Source organism: Neopsephotus bourkii, unplaced genomic scaffold (assembly GCF_033783945.1).
Source record: "Neopsephotus bourkii isolate Nb327-2 ecotype Australia unplaced genomic scaffold, CSIRO-AGI_Nbou_v1 NB_994, whole genome shotgun sequence".
Lineage (NCBI taxonomy): Eukaryota > Metazoa > Chordata > Aves > Psittaciformes > Psittacidae > Neopsephotus > Neopsephotus bourkii.
Window position 1 is genome coordinate 3,840,407 of NW_026901486.1, and position 22,534 is coordinate 3,862,940.

Here is a 22,534-nt window from a genome sequence, read left to right on the forward strand (position 1 = left end):
TAATATCAAAAGGAAGTATGCCAGCCACAAGTGAGCCAGTGAGCCAGGGAATAGAGTAAATCCTGGCACAGAATGAGGCAACACAGGTGGGAAGGCGGAATGAAATTCCAAAACATTTCTGGGGCTTCTTCTAGTACGGCACCGTATACTTTAATGCAGTGCAGGAGAATATTTGAAGGGAATTTCAGCTGTTGTCCAACTGAAGAATGACAGGATCATAGGGAAATTCAGGACGGCTGGGACTTTGGGGGGTGAGCTATGAGGTCAAGACCAGGTTACTCAGGGATTTATCCACATCTTCTAATGATGAAGTGAGATGTTTTAGGCCACTGAGGAACTTTATCAGGATGCATCACACAACCTTCAACCCATTCTTTGGCCTTCTTTTCAAAACAGATTAAGCAAGAAAATTAGACAGTTTCTGTCGACTCCTCCAAATGAAATGAGTTTACTTTCAAGGGCTTTTACTTGACCATTACCAAGAATAAATGATGTCCTGGAGGCTTTAGCAGATTCACTGTCTCAATCTACCCTCAGTTTTCAAAAGTTGAGAGGTTTTTTTCCCCTCACACTTAGAATCATAGAATCATAGGATAGTTAGGGTTGGAAAGGACCGTAACATCATCAAGTTCCAACACCCCTGCCATGGGCAGGGACACCTCGCTCTAAACCATATCACCCAACCTGGCCTTGAACACTGCCAGGGATGAAGCATTCGCAACCTCCCTGGACAACCCATTCCAGTGCCTCACCACCCTAACAGGAAAGAATTTCCTCCTTATATCCAATCTAAGAAATTAATCCAATCTAAGAAACTTAAAATGTCTTGCTCACATAAAATCTGAGAGCAGTGTTTGAACTAAGGTTATCAGGTTGGACCAGTGTTCAAGATCAGAGTCCCACCATTCCACAGTGGTATGTGGACATCAAAAGAGTCAAGTCCTGAGTAGGTATGTACTGATCATGCCATACCCACGCAAATGCCAGCAAACAGCTGTGCAGTTGCATGTCTCGCAGGTACCAAGTCAAAGTGTTTTCAGATAACATTCCTTCCCCGCTACTGCACATGGCAAATAATGAAAAGATTCACAGATGATCTAAGGGAAGATTCAGGCCACCAAAGACACAGCTGAAATTAAACCCAAAGACACAAGTCAGTTCAAAAGGGGTTATTACTGCTTTCAGAGAATTAATTAATGTAATTTCTGCCCATAAAAGATAGCTGAAGATAAGCAGAGCCACTTATTCCCCTCTCCCCATCTATTCTGTGATCTCCCACACTCATTGCTCAGTACTTTTGTAGGGTTCTGCACTTCAGACAGAAGGTTTGTTCCTTGCTTTCCCAGTACCTCTTCATAGGTTGTGATAAAAGGGAATAATTTTAGAGATCAAGTTGAGAGTTTTAAGGATTGAAAAGGGCTCTTATGATTGCTTCTGCTCCAGCGTACCCATGTTTTACAGTCCCTTTCATTCAGAACTAAAATAACCTGAAAAGGTGGTCATATTCCCATTAGAATAAGGGTCTTGAGTTCTCTGTATGAAATTATTGTGCCACCCAAAAGGAATTCCTGGCAGTCATCAAATACAGAATATTTTCACCTGTATTTATTTGGGAGGAAATCTGTGGTCAGGACTGGCCTTGCTTCCCTATAATGGCTCTTTAGATTCAGGCATGCTGCAGGGTAGCTTGCCTAGGGTTTGGAAATACTGCACTGCCCTTATTTTATAATTACACATAGATCAGCACACAAGTGAGGTAAAACTGATGCCTTGTCCACAGGACCTTGTTGGGAAATGAACTGCAAACACTACTTTATCTCAAAGAGCTTGTTCAAGGAAGTTACTGCCATGCTAAAGAGATAGATACTACTGAAATTTCACAATTGGAAAAATACAGCTGTTTCCAAACCCTATATTGCCATACAGGATAGAAGGCAGTGCAAATGGATTGCCCAGTAAAAGAAATGGTCCCAGAGGCTCAGCACTGTTCTCTATGTCTGGGATCTTATGAAGTAGTTAAAAACTGAGGAACTCTGAAGCCAAAGCACTTCAGTGAGGTCTGATAAATCTAATAATCCACAAAACCTATACCTAACACAGTAGCACAGAGCAGATAGTAAAGACTTGATACTCACCTGGCTATCCAAGAACAGAACCAAAAGATTGAGAAGACATCCGAGCATTTGTAATTCATAGCACAGCAGACACTGGTAACATACACCAAAGAGCTCTGGTCTCCACCTCGCTATGTCTTAAATCTATATGACAACTCACAGGCTACAACTCACTTAAATCTATATGACAACTCACAGGCTACGATTAGAAGAAATCATGTTATTTACCAGAGAATCTGGAGTACTGGAAAGATACCGTGAGTTCATGGTATGCACCTTGCAAGTTGTGAGGACACAAACCTTGAAATTTTGGTCACCAACAATCCTCCAAAATTATCTCAGTTTGCCTTTTGCCCTCCCACCAGCATAGGCAGACTGAACCCTTGGATGTGTGTGATATAGCAGTGCCCTTATTGCTTGGTTCTCTTCCTTTTGTCAGCTGACTCTTTAGGAATCTGAAAGCAGGAAGAGAAGTTGTAAGAGCAGAAGGGGCAAACCTGGTGCCCAAGGGAGCTCCCAGTCTCTCTCTGCAACACAAATGCAAAGTATTAACCTTGCCCGCTGTATGACAAACTATACAAAGTGCATGTGTCTGGGGAACCGTGACTGACAGTCCTTTATGAAGGGCTGTGTTTGAAAATTTGTTCTGGGTGGTGACCTCTGCATTTCTGTAGCTTCATACTTGAACAGACGTCAATTCACAGGACAGGATCAAGGTTCTTTATGTTCTTAAGCGTGTATTTGGTTTTTGTTAGGCTGAAGGGTATGCCTAAGTATTGATCAGGACTTGAAAAATTCCTTATCTAGTTTTAAAGTATGCATCCTAAGAAGCATACACAGGTGGAAATCAGCTGGGAAACATACAAAAATGATGACTTCTTTAATACAGTGGCAAGGTTAGCAATGAAGCCTTAGAGAAGCAAGGCATCCTGAAAACAGTGCATCTTCAACAGGAGTGAAACAGATGAGGTAGTGGAACATCTCACACTTATTCAATCCCACTGCAAGCACAAAAGGCTTCAAAATGGCAAAAAGCAGAAGAAAATGAGTGCAGGCTCTTGTCTTATGGAAAGATGAAATTAGACCCTCTCCCCCACAACCTGGTGCAGTGTCACAGCCATGCAGGCTGGACTCTCCCCCCAACCAAACGGCTGACCCCAGCTAATACACGTAAGGTTCTGACTTTGCTTGCACGGCCACTGCTAATTTTATAACTACAAGAATCAATTTTACAAATGCCTGACTCATTTCAGCTGACAGGTTATGTATGATTAATAAGCAACATCAGAAAAACATGTTTAATAGTTTAATGCCTTTAAGCACAATGCAAAACTGTTTAATGATACAAATTAAAACTGCTGTAAGATCTCTGTAACTATACATTTTAAAAATTTAAATTACCTTACTTTGATCATTTGAGATCTAATGCTGAAAGATACTGGACACCTCTTAAAAGTTCTGTGCTTGACTTCAACTTCTAAGTAATTAGGAGACTTTGAGGACAGTTTCATATTCTACAAGCACAGAGGCAGAACTTGGCAAACAGCAATGTTACAAAACAAACTCATTTGAAAAATAAACTCTACAGAAACCCAAAATATCATTAGCAAATCCAAGCATTAAAATAGAAGCCTGAATCTTAAAAAGAATATAAGGCTGAACCCTAAAATTTATGTGAACCATATTTAGCATTGCACCAGTAATAAAAATAACAGATTAGGCAAAATTCACTTCTTTTAAAATATTCTGAGGCTAGAGTGTACAAATAGAATTTGAAACTAAGTGAATTGACAACAACTTAGTTGCTTTTAGTGTGTTCAGGCATCCAGATTTGTTTACCTGTTTTGCTCCAAAATCCTAAATATAAATTAATTTGGAGACTCTTAATTTCCAAAGAACTCTTTTTCTTAGTCTGTGGAACGCGGCATTTAACATGTGATGCAAAGCAAGCAGCTGCCTTCTACTCACAAAATATAAAGTAAGCTGAGCACAACATTAAGAATTTGCTGATACTGTTCAAACGGTGCCAGATTACAAGTATTTTTACACAAGCACTTCACAAAATAGTAAGTCTAAACCTCTAACTCAAATGTATTTGTCACATTCCCAAAGGGTTAATATAGTCTTGCTTCATTTCTTACATGTAAGTAATTTAGCTCTGAACAAAAGCAGCTCCCTGCTGGTTACCTTGGCTAAAGGAAACACAATGAACTGGTAAAAACCAGTTTTATCTCACTGCCGTTGCCTAGGGCTACAGACAAAATGAAGTAAAAAAATTCACATGCAGAGTATTAGGTGCTTATGAAAGATCCAGCAGCGCTGTTGCCTAGTGATTCAACGAGGAATCAGCATAGGCCAATGAGGTGTACGGGTGCTGAATAACATCCCCGATGACTGCTTTACATCTCCTGCAATTCTGTCATACACCCCCATGATTTCCCAGTGGTAAGAATCACTTTCAAGGGAACCTGTCAGAGAAAAAAAAACATGAAAATTTAAACAAACACACACATCACATATAGCGAGATTACTATTTTTGCTTTTCCCTTTGGATGTTGATACTGCTCTAGATTACATGCCTATCAATATGCCCTTCATACCTATTACTACTTAATTATCACTACAATTTTGATTAAAATACCTTAACAATTCAGCCTAACTTTCTATTTTGAAGTTGCAGATACATGTTACTGAATTGCACGGAATATGTTAAAGCAAAATTCATCTTCTTAAGTTTCTCAAAAGAGCCACAGAACCAGAGTGTTTATAAACAGAGTTTTGTCAGTAATGCATAAACATACTAGGGTTTTTTTAACATCCACTTTCCCAATTCTGGGGTATTTTTGTTGTTGCTTTGGTTTCATTTCAGTTTGTTTTGCAGTTACTGGTGCTCTGCTACACAGTAGATTTTCTGACATGAAAGCTGCCTCATTAGCAAGGACTATATTTTGGTAAAGAAACTACTTCAAAGATAAAGCATCCTTTTCCTCAAAGAAGAAAAAGAAATCTCTCCCCATTAAGACTATGTGTGTGCTCTACTTTAGTGACATTTTCCCCGTGTATTAATAAGTAATATTCATATTAACAGAGCACATAATACATATTTAGTTGAAGCAAGTGCACTGAAGGAGAGCAGGAACATTTCATGAAAATCTTTTCATCTCCAACATCTCTAATCCTAGAAGACATTTTTGCTGTAAACAACATGAATAAAAATACATATTTTTTTAAGATCACTCTCAGTTTTTTTCTTTGAGGCCAAGCTGTTGGTGCTTTATAATTTCTATCTGACATCTGCCATTGATCCATTCATGATGCTTCAGAGGATGGTGGAAGTATCTTCATGATGCATTTAGTCTTAGGTGCAGTAGGAGCAAAAGTATGCCATTTGCATACAGTAATTTGCTCAGGAAAAGGAGACCAAAACACGGGTAATAAAACATGTATTTCCAAATACTTCTACTGCCTATTAAAAAGTCCTCGTCTTTGAAGAGCCTACTGTCCAAGAATGTATTTCTGTTCACCTAGTAAAATGTAGTTGTTGTTTAACAGAGAATGACATACTGAATACATTTACTATTAATTTTCAAGATGAATTTGTCAGTGTGTGATAGTAAACACCTTAGAAGTGAAAAAGACTGTATTCTGAGATGGTGTGTCCCATTTTGTTCATAGGACATTAAAACCTCCTGCCATTAATGGCTTGTCTGAAATATATAACACCGAAATTATATCCTGTCCATGTAACCATCAACACTCTCATCAACCGTGTAAATTATTTGTCTTTCATAGAAACCCACTAAATTGTTCATACTTTATTTCATGGCAATGAGTTCCTTAGGCAAAGTAGGAACAATGTTTTCTCTGGCAAAGTCACCAAAAAGAGTCTCCTAAAACTGTCAAGGAAGGGCTGTAGTGTTGCTGTTCACCTTGTATGCTGTCAGCAATACCGTATTTGATTATTTTAATGAACCTTATAGCAGCATGCATGTCACGTTACTAATACTGTCATTAAAAACATTCAAAGGTACACCTTGAAATACAGTCTTGCTTTGTTTTTCAAGGAATTTGTAACTGAAGAAGTTAGGTAAGCACAAATATACAATGTAAGCAACCCATAGAAATGCAGTTTATAAAGCTTGGGAGCGTCAGTGCAAGCAATGTATAATCCCAGAGTGGCCAGGTCTCACTTGACCAAATCTGGTGAACAGTAGTACAAGTTCTCACAAGGCTTTATGGAACACTGAGAAGGGGATTCCAGCATGGGAAGAGTAGTTGAGATCTCCCTGATCATGAGGAATACTACTCATGATTCTCTCACAGCTATTGTGGGAAAGATGAGCTCCACAAGAACCCAGGAAATGTAACTGCAAGACCTCCACAGAAAGCATCAGAGTGGCTGAGATGCTGAAACAAATAGAAGATACAGAAGATCTGGAGGAAGAAATAGGAGCTAGAACTCAACAAGCAGTTTTATTTTTCATCCATTTCCATTAGTGCGAGTCTGTACGTTGCAATCATTTCTGAAATAAATACTTTTTTGTCCCCAAATCCCGTTCAGTAATAACACTGAATGAGTGAGCTGTCAACACCAAGAACTCAGTTTCTCAGGAAACTGGAAACCCTTGCACTGTTGCTCATTTAATAAGTTTAGGGATCCCCAGGAACTATAATCCTTTATTAAACAACAAAAGCTGAGAGGTAGGCTAGGGTGAAGGGTACAGTCTTGTGAGAGAAAAATAGAATTCTTTTATAAAATAAATACAATTAGGTCCAATACCCAGATACAGTAGTGTATAGCTAGCTAAGTTTTTACAGACTTTTTTTGGTAGATATCCTTAAAACACTGGCCAGTGACTTTGTCTGCTTTGTATTTTAGGCATACACATGGAAATGGTAAAAAGACCAATTTTCTAAGTGAAAATTACTGAAGAAAGATCTTTTGCAATAGTTTTTCAGCAGTAATGAATGCCTGGCACATTTAGAAAGCCTATTAAAGGCACATATTTCTCACTCTACCACACCCAGCAGAAATTTCATGGCAATGAAGGAAATAGAGTTTGAAATTACCATACTGCATTGCTAAGACAAGAGTAGATGACAATCACACTTTCCAAAATGGAGCTTGAGTTTCCTTCAGTTATTTTCTTTCAGAATTTTTATAGCCATTTAAAAATGCAATTGCCTTCAAATATGAAAATGAAACTATTGAAGTGAAAGGCAAAATCGTTGTCTCTAGTTTCTCAGTAGGATGATGACAACATACAGAGCTAAGTATGCCTCAGATGCTAATGGGAATTCAGAATTGCCCTTACCTTTAGTGGCACTTCCAAGGCTGTGGTTTGCTGCAGGGACTCCATTGTTCTTTTTACCAGTGCTGTAAGGTAAATTTGAAAAGCCTACAGCTTTATTTTCCATGATAGAATTGTTATACAGAAAAACAAATAAATCACATGGCTTATATTCTGTTATATAATATCTGCATTTCTACATTAAAAAAATCATTAACTGTTTACCATTTTTTCAGGGGTTTGTGTTTTTCTTTAAGTTCTATTTTATCTCTCATGGAGGTTCAATTCCCTATTTTAAATAGAATTTTAGGGTGAAGTTTTGGCAGTTACTTAGCTTATATAACCCATAAACAGACAACTCCAGCACTACTGTATTTTATACAGAGGTACAGCATGTGCAAGTGCTGTATTTCTCAGCTTTCAAGTTCAGTACTCTCAACTGTGTGTTTGGTGACATTTTATACATTTTCATCTTCTTGTGCAGACGTAAAACTCAATCTGAAAAAACCAAGCAAGGAAAAAAAGACTGGAAGTCTGAACTGTTGGGAATATCTTATTCATCAAAGTAAAAGATCAGAGCTAAATTTAAGAAAGGTCTTCACTGTGGGATAGCGGAGTGATCAAGAATCTAAACAATTAAACTTCAGTATGATTTATGCAACTTAACAACTCATCGCATCATAACACTATGCTCACTATTACTGTGCAAATGCATCTATAATTGTTCCAAATCAATCAGCTGGGATCAGATTTGTCATCCTTGGTCATGCCAATTAGTGTTTTACGTGACAATGTTTGTTGCTGCAACAGAATATTGTTCTAATATAAATCAGTGAGAGATTCAATGGATAAAGAGCTTTTAAAAAAAGGAATAACTTTCAGCGACTGAAAGTGAAATAGGAATACCAGGGAGCCCCAGAACAAAAGTTATTGAGCAACCTCCATTGCTCTGACAGGATGTCACCATGTGCCTCACAGAATTGAGAAGTATCAGAGTATGCAATACATGGTGATATGCAATACTGCTGGACTGAAAACCACATGAGTACTTAGAAGCTTTTTGGAAATTATCCCTCGATGCACACCACATTGCTTTTGCAGCTCAGGGTAGATGCAAAGGAGCAACAAGAAGCTGCCTATGATTGTTGCTCTGGCTGCCACTGAAACCTTTTCTAGTGATGCCATTAGAAATCTCTTCTAATGAAGAACAGTATGGAATGTTCTGTGTCACATCTGTGACACTGTGGCTGGCTTGATAACAATGATAAGGTTCTGCCTGAACAGAAGTGGAGTGCTCAGTGTGTTGGCTCACTCAGACTTGCATGCTAATGAGCTGTCATAAGATTTTCCATGAAGTCCAAATTATGCAGTAGCTGAAAAGATCAATGCCTGAAATGCCAAAGCTGAGGAAACAGAGATATTTGTTGACACAACATTACACCTATATATTTGTTTCATGTTAGACCTGAGGTAGTTTACGGTCCTGTATAAGACATAACATTGTTTTTGGGGAGCAGAAGCAAATATTGCAACCCAGACTGTGAAAGGGGAAGTGCTGGCCTAAATAATTATCCATTTAAAATGAAGTCCAAGTCAACATGGCTGTTAATAGAGGAGTGATGGACTGCTTCCATCTTGAGAAGCCCACTCTGAACTTAAACAAGCTGCCAACTCCAGGAGGTCAGCCATACAGCCAACACCAGGGCATTCCAACCAGGCATCATGCCTTCAGAAGGCAAAGGGATTGCCAGTCAGTCCCTGTGCAAGCATTTTTTCCAGGCTATGGCTGCACAAGGCTTTTATGAGAACATAAAATCTGGATTCTCTTCTTTTCATACAGAATTACTCAGATCTGTATGTTCCACCAAAGCACTTATGAAGGGCACACAACTGTGCAACTTAATGTTATTTGACCTGTTAGACAGCAAAACAGCAATAGAGCATCAGGCAATGGAAGAATAGGTCTTTTTGACATAAAGAGCTCCAACGGGCAACAAAAGATGGAGCACAAGTCAGTGGCATCAATTCATGGTTTGAAAGATATGAGTGGTATGATAAAGGATGCTGGCTGCATATGCACTGAGTGAAACCAGTTTTCCCCTAGTTCTTTAGACCTCTGACTTTGACTAGTTCTCTCCTGTGTAACTGTTAGCCTCAGAAGGGGGCTCATGGTGTCATCGATGATTGCTCTGTTTGTTCACACAGCTTTTGCTTGAAGGCATTTGGCATGATCAAAATTCTTTGACATTCTTAACTGCTCTTAATTTTTAAAAGCACAAAGTGGCCACATCAGTGAACAAACCTAATGGTTCCTCATTCTCTTTGACTTCCCATTGTGACCTCTCTATGGGTTTGTTCCATTTTCTTTCTTTTTTTTTTTTTCTGTGTCAGTTTGGCTCCCCACTCTCTTTCCCATGTCACACTGACTTCTCCATCTACTCCCAGAGTTTAATGGGTGGCATAGTGAAACCATTAATTTCAAGCAATCAGAATGTTTTTTTTCTGGCATTTCAGCCTTTTGAAACCATACCTTTGCAAGTATCCAAAATATTTGCCTACATCTACTTTACAACAGAATTTGAATGAAATAATAAATACATAGGATCAGATATAGCAGCTGGATTACCATTCCCATTTAGTAGCCTGCTAATACAGTAAACAGTGAAGAAGGAAGCATTAAAACTAAATGACAGTCTTTGCACAGAAATAAGTAAACTAGCTGAATACATTTAGGCTGGAAACTTAAAGTCCTAGGTTTTGGAGAGATGAAATTCTGGAACAGTCCGCCAGTGGAGATGATCATTTATAAAAACTCCAGTGGAATGGTGGTATGTAATTCCAGGAGATGTCCCCTGTAGTCCTATGTATCTGATTCTCCTGCTACTCTCTCATATCTCCTTGAAAACTCTCCTCCTTTTCAAGACTCAAAATAACAACCCAAACATACACAACTGTATCTTCTTTATCTCATATACATCGTAGAGTGTGGTCACTAACAAAAGTGATCACAATGTTTAGATACATCTATCTCAATCACTCTTAGCTTTTCTTTTTCTTTTCTAAGATTTAGATGGAGGCTTTTGGTATAATAATTATTCCTGTTCAGTCAAAAATCTAGTATATCTAGGGCACATAAATTATTCATTTTAAAATGTTTCTTTGCAGCCAGCCATATACTGCAATGGCATCTGTAAAATGCTGTTCTCCCAACCTTTGCAACTTATCTCTCAAAAACTTCAGTCAGCAATTACGAGATTTGTTGATTATACTCATCCTGGAATGCTTTGTAAGTGTTAAGAGTGTCATGCTAAAAGATTATATATAAATGAAAATTGGTGACAGCAAACCAAAGAGGTCATAGAGGAACTGAAATTTTAACATATATTAAATTTTCTTGTTACTGACAAGAATAAATATGCTTATTGAAAGTGTTGTGAATAGGAACAAAGAAGAGACATGCATGCCTGCTGTGGAACAAAAGCTTATTTGTCCTTATCAAACTGAAGACATTTTTCAAGTTCGTTCACCTATGAAATTATGACTCCAGAAACATGTCAAAGCCGGCCAGCCACATGATCTATGGAATAGGGCTTTTTGCAAATTGAAAGCTATCTGGAGGCATCTTTAGTTTATGCACCAGTGTTTTTCAAGTTAGAAAAAGGCAGCTCAGGGGACAGAGAATGTCACTAACTTGTGATGACTAGTTCATTCTTTTGTTCTTCTGTTACTCGAGTCCACTTCTCATGTGCACTTTTCTATGCAGCTGCTTTGTTATCCATTGAGTGGGAAATTGTAGCAGAATAAAATTAAATTTCATGGAATTTGAACATGAGTCAAAAATCAGTATTGGAAGACTTAAAAAAATAACCTAAGATATGTTCTTTAGGTAGTAAAAATCTAACTGATCCAAATATCAAATTAAATAGCCTTAGTTTATTCTGATTTTTTTCTTAGACTGGTCCTTTTGCTGTTCTTACATTTAAAGTAGGTATTACTGCTATACCTGGTTAAATATCAGACAAAATGTTTAAAACTGTATTATTTTACGTGTACTAAATATAAGAACAGATGCAGAAGTGAACTTCTTTAATTCTATTAATAATGCATTACTATAAACGAGTTCTAAAAAATAAACCTTCAAAAATTGCCCTAATGCACTGTGATATTGAACTTACAGTACTGGAATACATATATTTCCACAAAAATACATTATTGCAAGTACCAAGTGTCTTTCCTTTAATTAGTCTTCTCACTAATGGATGCAATTAAGCAAGCATAGTGACAAGGAACCAACCATAGTGACAAGGAACTACTGGCAAAGTTCACCTTTCAAGTCCACCAGGAACATATGGAGCACACATCAGAAGCCAGATTTTACAGTTATTAACTATGGGTACCCCTATATGGCAAAAAAAAAATATTATTTTGCATTTCTTCACCCCAAAGTGCATTCCCCCTTTTAGCAGTAATGTATTCAGAATAATTCAAGGGCAAAGAGGCATTTCAAACAGCATGAAGAGGTAGTCTCAGAAATAGTCTCCATAAAATGAAAAATTGGGTTCTGTAATTCCTGAATAGCCTTCCAGAGTCCATAGAGAGACTCTCAGTTTGATATGGGGACAGTCTGCCTACCTGATTACACACACTTCAGAACTCAGAGATGCTGAGCTCTCTCAGATCCAAGAGCTCGGGGTTTGGCATTCCCAAAATATCATCTGCTTTTCTGCTTCCTGGGCTGCTGGAGAGCTCAGGATGTGAGGAAGAGAGTGGAGAGAGTCCAGCGCAGGGCAACTAAGATGATTAAGGGAGTGGAGCATCTCCCTTATGAGGAAAGACTGAGGGAGCTGGGTCTCTACAGTTTGGAGAAGAGGAGATTGAGGGGTGACCTTATTAGTGTATATAAATATATAAAGGGGGAGTGTCACGAGGATGGAGCCAGGCTCTTCTCAGTGGCAAACAATGAAAGGACAAGGGGTAATGGGTACAAATTGGAGCACAAGAGGTTCCACTTAAACCTGAGAAGAAACTTCTTCTCAGTGAGGGTGACGGAACACTGGAACAGGCTGCCCAGGGAGGTTGTGGAATCTCCTTCTTTGGAGACATTCAAGACCCGCCTGGACACGTTCCTGTGTAACCTTATCTAGGTGTTCCTGCTCCGGCAGGGGGATTGGACTAGATGATCTTTTGAGGTCCCTTCCAATCTCTAACCTACTGTGATACTGTGATACTGTGAAGCTAGGCAGGCAAGCTGGCTAGAAACCAGGCAGATTATTGATGGTAAAGCTGACAGCCTTCTGCCAAAACCAAACCAATTTCTGCCAAATGTTTTGATTTGATCTTTCCAGGCACCCTCTAATGGAAAAGGATGATTTTTTAAAAGCTCTTTTGCTGTCTTGTTCTTGCCCTAAACAGAGAATTGAGGGAAACAATACACCATATCTTTGCTGAAAATTACACAATTCAGAGTAGCATGTGCTTTATTGTATTTCAAACTGTGTCAAAGCTTGGACACTCAAAGCCTTGTTACAAATAAATGATATTTTGCTTTGTCCACAGAATGAACCATATGCATACTATAAAACTGTGAGTGATGGCTTCTGTTTGAAGAAGGTATTCTTCCAAAATACAGGGACTTATATATATAATATAATATATATATATATAATATATATATAATACCTAACTCAAGTTACATGTGGTATTCTGTGCAAAGTAGGTATTAGGGAAAAAGAACACCTTATTGCTTGCCCCTCATTTATGAAATTCAAAAGATTCAAAATCATTCGCTGGGCATAGATTATTAGACGAACTACAAATTGGGATTCTGTATACTGAAAAGTACTGAAAATTCTTATTGTGGACTATGAAGTCCTCAACAGGATTAGAGAAAGCATCAGCATTCTGACTGCCTTGTGGCAATGCTCAGCCTCCTCTCAGGAGAGTCTTAGAAGCAGACATTTTAATGTTGTAAAACTATACAAAAGAGACATTTCCATAGGGGAAATGCTGCTGCAAAGGCTTACATTCTGTGCTATGATCTAAATGAAATAATGCAGTTTACCTTTATGATGTTCATTTATAAATCTTAGATTTATTTTAAGATTTCATATCAATTCTGCAAATCAGAAAACTGAGACACATGCATTTGTTGTTGCTTTCCTGAAAAAGTAGATCAGAAGCATGACTGGAATTAGAACGCAAATATCCTGAATAGTAGGCCAGTGCTTCTTGGATCACAGTAAATGCAGAAGACTAACACAGCACTGAACAGTAGTCCATTAAAGCCATCAAACACTACTCTTTAGCTTTAAATCTACATCTTTCCCTTTACTGAGCTTTGTGACTGTACAACTGAGATTTCTCTCTGGATCATTAAACTGCAGGCTGGAAACTGCAAGTCAGCAGATTCTGTAATTTCAAGTTTCTGAATGGACAAAAGCTCATTAGATATGTAAAGACAAAGCTGACAGCTAAATAAATGTAAGAAGAGTAAGACCTTGAAAAAAAAAAAGGAGAAAGAACTTTGGGCAAAGAAAACCATATATGAACTTCCAAAACCCTGAAGTGAATTAGAAGCACACATCCTACTGACACTCCTTCTTTGGTTTGAAACTCACATATCTAATTCGTTACCTCAGTCAGCAGCTCCTGAATTGGAAAAGATTAGGAGAAAAGAGTCTTCCTATTTAGCTTCATCTGAAAGGAATCTAGGTCAACCACTCTCAGACTGCTTTGTGATGTGAACCAAACTGTTCACACCAAGGACTGGGGACAATAGGGAGATCTGCTTCATCGTCATACTTCCAACTGGAAGTTATGTGCTGGTGCAGATACACGCTTTCTCTACCTATTCAGATCAAGCAGAAGCCTCATTAATGACACTGAAGGAAGAACCAGCTTCAGTCACTTTGAAGACACCTTGCATTAGTTCTTTCATTAGTAGCAGATCTGTTTGTGTAACACGATCACAGAATAGTAGAGGCTTGGAAGGGACCTCTGAAAGGTTCCAGTCTTCATCTGGTCCAACCCTCCTGCTCAAGCAGTTGCTCACAACTGTGTCCAAGTGGTTTTTGCTTATCACCAAGGATGGAGACTCCACAGCCTCTCTGGGCATCCTGTGCACTGCTCAGTCACACTCATTGTAAAACAGTGTTTCCTAATGTTCAGAGGAACCACCTGTATTTCAGTTTGCATCCATTGCCTCTGGTCCTGTCACTGGGCACCACTGGGAAGAGCCTGGCTCCAGCCTCTATGTCCCCTCCCTTAAGGTATATATATACATTAATAAGATCCCTCCAAGCCTTCTCTTCTGCAGGCTGAACAGTGCCAGCTCTCTCAGCCTTTCTTCATGGGAGAAATGCTCAGTCCCTTCATCATCTTTGTGGCCCTTCACTGGACCTTTTCCAGCCCATGTCTCTCTTGTACTGGGGAGGCCAGAACTGGACGCTGCACTCTAGGTGTGGCCTCACCAATGATGAATATAGGGGAAGAAAATGAATGACTGAAGAAATGAAAAAAGTAAAATAATGTCTTAGGTTGGTCTTTATTGCTAAGGGAAAGGCATTTTATCACTCCTCTGTTCTGAGGTAAATGAGTATATCTGAAAGCTACCATAATGCAGAATTTTCTTCTTTGATTTGCCTCTTAGGGCAAAGTAGAGACAAACCTAAAAATCAATCTTCAAACAGCAGAATGAAACAAATTTACGCCATGAACACTCAAACCTGGCAGCCTGTATTAAGTGAAATGACAGTTTCCAAGGTACCTCAGACCTCTAGACTGCCCAAGTCCATTTACCAAAGGTCACCTTAGCAACTTCAATTACATGGTGATAGCTTTGAAGCAGAACAAGGAATTTCCAGGTACATTTGTTCAGCACGCTGCAGGTAGATGTGGAGATATGCAAACTAGGTACACTGTAGTGTGTAGATCAGACACATCTCGAGTATTTGAACTGGACTCTTTTCATGTTTCCAGAAAAAAGCCTCTAGTCATCATGTTTCTACAGTGGGATTATTTATTACTACTATTCATATGACAGCTAGAGGGGTTTTTTCCATTATACTGGAAAAGTATTAATTTTGCTGAATTTATTATAAATTATACTAGCAATGAAGATCAGAATTTGACCCAATGAGGACATAATCTGTGATTTTTATATATATAAGCAACCATGAATAATTCTTATCTTTTGGGTATATTAGCTCTATACTTAATGCAAATTGATGTAAAATAAGATATTAAAAATAATTCTATGCCATCTTACAGATCTCTTTCAGCACACTATGTTTTCTAACTCTGAAACTATGGCACTTTAAGACACCGTCTCTTTCTGGGTAGATACTGCAATCTCTCATAAATTGTATGGCGTTCTTGTAATTTAAACCAGATTTGAATTCCTGTATTTAGAGGTCAGATGTTACTATATTAGCCTAATTCATTACAATGCCTCTAATACATTGAACTTGAGTATTTCCCAGGTTCTTTGTTCTGCTTAGGTGAAGTTCTCATTATGAAGTAATATTCACAAGAGGGATCAGCAATGAAATGAGACTAACAGCAAACAGTACTGTTTGAATGAACACAACACAAGAAGGTGAAATTATTTTTTTTTAGATGCTTAGGTTATAATATATTTCTTGTACTGGATCATTTTAAATATTTGTGACATTATGCTAACTGTTTTAGCTAAAGGTATTCTTGAGCTTCAAACTAGACCAAAGCTTCCAAATAAATGTTTGGTGCCTACAGGAATAAATCCACTACTTACTGGAGAAGAGATTCAACAGCCTCCTGTGTGCCCCTGTTTTCTAAGTAAATTTGTACCAGATGATGAGACACCCTCTGGCTTAGCAAATAATGTCTGGAAGTAAGCCAGGTGAGAGGATAAAAATGTACACAGGAACTTTTACTAACCCTTAACCTTGAAAAATCCATCATAAAGTTATCTAAATATAAAAAAAGCAGCAAACTTAGAAATTACAGAACATTATATTCCTTCATTAAGAATTTCATATTTTTTTATGTAATGGGCTCCAATCATAAGTATTCATATACTTTCCAAGCCATTCTTTTTGAGCTGGTTTATTTCTTTATACCCCTTATAAACCCTGGCTAAAGCATTATTATTTAGCTTTACAGGATCCACACATTGGATGAGGGAGTCTTGATAAGAAAAGTAAATACAAGTAAGCACGTTGATGAACTCCAGATGAGGAGTGTATCACATTTTATCTACATAAGAGCCAGTGGTGGAAAACATCCAGAAAAATCAGCTCAGCTATAAATTTCCTTAATCATAAGAATCAACATGCTGCTTCTTGTTATATTAATTCTTTTATCCTCTGAGAAATCACAGGTTATAGGGAGAAAAAAAAGGTGGTGGGGGAGAAAGAGAGATTGTATTTACCTGAAAATTCCTGGATTTGAGAATCTTCTACCTCGAACAACAACTCGTCATGAATCTGGGCAATTAACCTGAAACATTTCAGAGACTTTAGATAATGTAGGCAAGAAATTTCTAACAGTGTTTCCTATCCGTATCATCAACTAACTGCCATATGCACAACTGATATCTTAAAGTGAGAATAAATGTCCTAAGGAAATGAAAAATTCACTAATGGATTTAGAAGGATTGCCACTGCACACATTCTGAAAACATAAAGGTTGTAACCCCAAACTCTGCTTGCTAGCTTATAAATGTCATTCAGGGATCTGATGATGTGATAAGTTATTACTTAAAACCAACGTAATTTGAAGAAAAATGCAAGCAATTATAGAGACAGGCTATGTTTTGTTAATATACCTTGTTTTTTCAAGTTGAGCTGGAATAAATGTGGTTGGAAATGGGTGGTTTTACTAATGCAAATTAGGTCAATAGTAAGAGTACTTGGCTCACTGGTATGGCAATATTAACTCTTAGTTGGCCAGTGACTTGAGTCTTTTTCAGGAAATTAACTTTTCACTTAAGTGCAACGTAGGTGCCCTCATGGTGACAAACAAGTGGGTTGAAGAGTGAAAATGTAGGCACACATACACAACAAGATCTGTTGCCTCTGCTGTCAGGACAGATGCCTTCATAAGGGTGGAGTGTATAGCTGAAAGCATTAACATCTTGAAAGTCATGCAACTACATGGACCTGAGCTCTTCAGCTAGGGCTGTTTTGTAATGAATTTATACTGCTTATTTGTTTTTCACTTTGTCTGTATTAGAACTGTATCATAGGTCTCTTGCATACGGACTCTGACTTAACTGTTCATGCTTACAGGAAGAGCACCCTAAATTGTTGGTTTGGGTGCAAAAGTACTTTCACAATAGAAATAATGAATATATTTGATTGAATCAAGTCCACAGCAGAACAGATACAATCTAGCACATATAATCCCTAAATTCTCACTCAGGAAGGAAAAGTACTGCATATATGATTAGACGGTATTCCTACTAGGTATATTTTAATCTTTAATTATTGTTGCGAGTCTAAGTCATGAAAGTGTACCACCTATTTCCAAATTGCTTTGTAATTTGAATATAACATTTAAATTAAATACCCTTTGTCAACTTTTCTTATTACCCAGTAGTGATTCAAGTAAATAATGCTTTACAAATGGCTGAAACATCAATATGGTTATTGCTTATAACTTTTCACAGCTTTCAGGAAAATATCCTGAGATAGTTTCACACTGCCTTAAATTACAATGTGACATTGACTAACAGTGTGGTGAGCTCTAATAATAGATCTTAAATTATTAGTCACTTACAACACAGTCAGAAGCAGAGTGAAACAGATTAACATATTTTTAATAGGAAATTGGGACACAGGATACAAAAAGAAATAGATTAAAAGATCATGATCATCTTTAGCAAGAGAACACAGTTACATGACAAGATATAATTTCCAATGCAAGTAAATTAATTAAAGTAAGAGATTTATTATAATCATTCAAGTGACATGTAAAAAGATATAAATCAGAAATAACTGTGAACATTAAATATTAATAAACTGTGAATCAATTGAATAAGTGAAAATAATTACATTGATTAAACCAGTGCAATAGAAATGTGACTGGTTATTATTTTTACCAGAGTAGTCTTATGCCTTCAGTCAGGATTAGAGCACCACATATTCTGAATATTTGATAAGAAGAACTTACAATATACCTTAAACTTTTTATCATAAATTCATCAGGATTTAGGAATGGAGAAAAAAGAACTGGATTTTCAAAACCACCCAGCACTGGATCATCTGATCACTTCATCTGTGCGCTAAAAGTAAAACTGAGTTCAGGAGGAGCAGGGCTGGACCAGAGGTTGGTGCTACATTATGCAAGCAGAAGCAATGTGAACTGAACTCAAAATTGTGTCTGGACAGCACAATAGATGTGACACAACTCTACATGCCCCAGTTCACCTACTGAAAGCAACACAGCTCTTTTAGCTTGGTTCTCTGTCTGGGCTAAAGGATCCTGTTTCTCAATGCTTGTCACCCTGAACAGCACAGCCTAGCAGCTCGAGTGTTTTGCCAGTGAACTGAAGAACTGCACAGAGCTGCAGAATTACAGCTACCCCATCTTAAACATCTAGTGATTAATTTGAAGTTCAGAACAACATTCTGTCTGCTAAAATACAGAACTAGAAGTTAGCATTGATGGTTCTCTGTATAGGTCTGCTAAGCAATGTATATTCAGTTGGAAAATAGGGATAAGATTTATCTCAGAGATCTGAGATCTAAGAAATAAGTATTTCTAATACACTTCTGGTTTTGAAAGATATTACATAATTTTTAATTAGTGCTAAACATGACTTCCTAGCTTGATGCCAAGAAGTGGAATAGCAGACACTATTTCCTCCTTAATGTTCATCAGACAAGTTAGATTTTTTTCATCTCTTATCTCTTTTTCTTATTCATCTCACATCAACTTAATCCATTCTACTCCTGCAGATCTACAGTACAAGGCCACCTGTATTTTTTCAGGGTTATTAAAGTAATAATTCTTGCATGCATTACGCTGCCGCACAGAAGGAAGCATTCAATCTGGTATCAAGGCAGATAAAAGAAAGAATCAAAGCAATTTATACATTCAAATTTCATAGCTTTCCCCATTCCAGTGCATGCACCCACCCACCCACTGCACACCTTGAGTGAAAGAACTTTGAAAAAACCCCTGTACTTTCGCTTAACAGCTTAATTGAATCAGCTTCACTTTGAAGGAATATTGAAATAGCAAGCTCCTCTCATTATCTCTTGCTAAAACGTATGGTAAACTAGATTAGAAATTGCAAATCAGGCAGAAACTAGTATCTTCTTTGTTCTACAGATAATAAAAATGCCTTTGATTTACAAACTAATATTTTATTAACTATTTTTTGATTGCCTGCAAGTTAGGCATAATTTTTGATGAGTACACACATGATTTCTTTTACTGAGAAATATGACCTGTGCCTGAGTATGGTGTGTAATAGAGACACTGCCACAACCTGCACCTTCAAATGAAGGAGTACTTCTGTGATTGTCACCCTGAACATGGCTTTTGACAACAGTTCAGTGTGTCCAGTAGACAATATCCTTCTTAAACCATTGTGCTGCACTAAACAATTGTAAAGAATTTTTTATTCTCTTCCATGCTACATTCATCATTCTTCCAGTTTCCTGTGAATCAACGCGAAGGCTAAAACTTCTCAGGCCTTCAACGGATCCACAAAGTTATATATTACTGACATGTACGCCAAAACAAACTAAACTATCATCAAGATATTTTTTTCTCAAAGTGGGCCATATTGCCTCCTTATGTATACTATTTTCTAGCACCAGGCTTTGTTACTGTAAAGCAATATATTCCAGATCTGGACCTCTCTATTCTAATGTACAGAATTACAAGTTTTCCCATGACTACTGCAAATGCATTGCTGAGAAATAAGTACTCTATTGAACTGACTTCCACAAAACAGCTATTACCTTATTGGTGAGCAACTGCATTTCTTTACCATTAAAGGAAACATTTTGTTTAAACTGCAAACAAGAATGCTGTGGCATGACATGATGCAGACTCTATTGCAGGAATATTCCTACAACAGAAGGATAGAAGAGGCCAGTGAAAGATAGGAGGAAAAAGAAAAACAAAACCAAGATTGCTATTGTAGTGTTTCTCAGAAGCTGTTTTTTAATGGCCATGTGCAGTGTTTCAGGACATTAAAATGTGCCAAGAGATGCTCAAACTAATTAAATTCATGCTCCTTCTGTAGTCAAGGGACCAAGGTAGGCTCTGACTTAGATGTTCTGAATTGATAATCTGGAAAGCCCCAGCTCTCGTCATTGACATTGCTGGGGTACCACCTCCTAAAACAGCCACGTACATTGGATACGTGCAGGTAGACAGAGAATAGCTCTCTGTACATTTTTGTGAGACAAAAAATCATCTGTTTCAAAACTTAGACTCTTTCCCACAACCAAAGCAAGATGAAAATCTGCAGACAGACTCTCCTACTATAAAATCTTACACCTTCCTCCTAAAGCATCTGCTACTGGCCACACTCAGCGGTAATGGAGCAGATGGATGTTGGATCTGACTCTTCTTAGAAATCTCCATGTTCCCTACACTAAAACTGTATTAATTTTTTTCTGATGCTACTAATACTACCTGTTAATTAATTGTGTCAGTTTCCCCACAGAAGCACATAAATTCCAGTGGAAAGAATTACTATTAAGGTGTCATGTAACTAAGGAACAAGGTTACAATAATTCTGTAGTAACTTCATAGATTTTCAGGGTCCTTTTGAAGCTGTATCTATAATGATTTCTAATGCAGTGGTATGAAAACTATAGCATAACATATAACATGCTTGCATAGATGTTACCTGCATTAACTTGAAGCTACACCTTTCAGTGTTTCCATAATAAAGACCCAGATATTTTGACTTTTTAACATGTTAATAATAAAAATTCAGCTAACTTGTGAAATCTGTTTTCTCAGCAGCTGCATCGTAAAGAGCAGGAATCTGAACAGATGGTTAATTAAAGAGAATAGAATTTCTGCATGTACCCAAAGTGTCTTAAAACATACCAGTTTAAAAGGTGATCCACAAAAGGCTTTTCTAAATAACATATATTTATTTGTGTTGCATGACCCATATAAAGGAACACTGTAAAACCTGCTACATCATGCATGTCTATTTGGCTGTGATATTTAAGCATATCAAATATATTTAGCTCTTTCTATAAAGAATAAATCATGCTGACTTGTTCTGGCTCACTGTGCATGAAGTGTTCAGGTAACAGCTCACCATCTTGTGGATGTATGCAAAATACTGTTTGAATGCTCAAGGAAAGTAATGATTTTGCTAAGTCACAGCACACCTAGAAATGCAATGTTATCTGGTCACTTTGGGAAGCAGAGAGCTACATACTGGAATGAGACAGCAGCTATGGAGAGCTCGTACTCATTTCTGACATACCAATATGATCTAGAATATTTCCTTCTGCTACTGAAACAAAAGCATATGCCTTTGAAACAAAAATTTTATTCATCTCTCAAGTAGAATCCAAAGTTTTTATCTTTTCCTTGTGATTCTGTTTCTCCAGTATTAGGCTAAGGAGAAAAGTTGGCAAGAGTTAATCCTTTAGAGAAGTTCTGCAGCCATATACTGGGAATTGTGGGTACAGTTCCAGAGCAATAAGCATTTACTTGAAAATTCTGGATAACTGCTATACAGGAAACATAAGTAAAACCAACTATTTAATTCTTGAAGAAACAACAGCCATAAGATTTATGCCCAGAATTAAAGAAAATCCTCATACAGTAGCAGCACTAAGCATTACTGATTGTGTTTGGCTGAAGCTATGACTTAATTAAGAACTTGGTTTTATTAGTATGTCCTTTTATGTGAATCTGAGAGAAGATAAGCAATAAAGTACTAATGCTTGAATCCCTACACACCTTACAAAAATGCCTCTCGGTTCTAGTGTCAAAAACTGAAGCCACTTCCAATAAATGAATCATTTGTGATTTATCACATGAATTGTATGTGAACCATTCCGGGTCACATAACACAATGCTTGCTCCTGGGATGATCAGGGCTGTTTCTAATTTAGCTGTCTATACAAGCGAGCTGCATTTACAGTTCACCAACCCAGA

The 22,534-nt window shown here is 37.6% G+C and overlaps 1 protein-coding gene across 6 annotated transcripts in view; it reads right to left on the reverse strand.

Moving 5' to 3' along the window:
* Positions 1–3,407: 3,407 nt before the first annotated feature.
* POLN (DNA polymerase nu) overlaps positions 3,408–22,534 on the reverse strand; it is a 96,580-nt gene continuing 77,453 nt past the window's right edge. For 3 of the 6 annotated variants that reach the window (XM_061359820.1, XM_061359819.1, XM_061359817.1), the window contains 2 exons: positions 16,815–16,882; positions 3,408–4,582 (listed from right to left, as the gene is read on the reverse strand). In XM_061359820.1, coding sequence (XP_061215804.1) covers positions 4,449–4,582; positions 16,815–16,882 — 202 coding nt within the window. In that variant the 3' untranslated portion in view covers positions 3,408–4,448. Of the gene's footprint in view, positions 4,583–7,429; positions 7,492–16,814; positions 16,883–22,534 lie in introns of those variants that run through there. The other 3 variants (XM_061359823.1, XM_061359818.1, XR_009726459.1) reach the window with 2 other exon arrangements.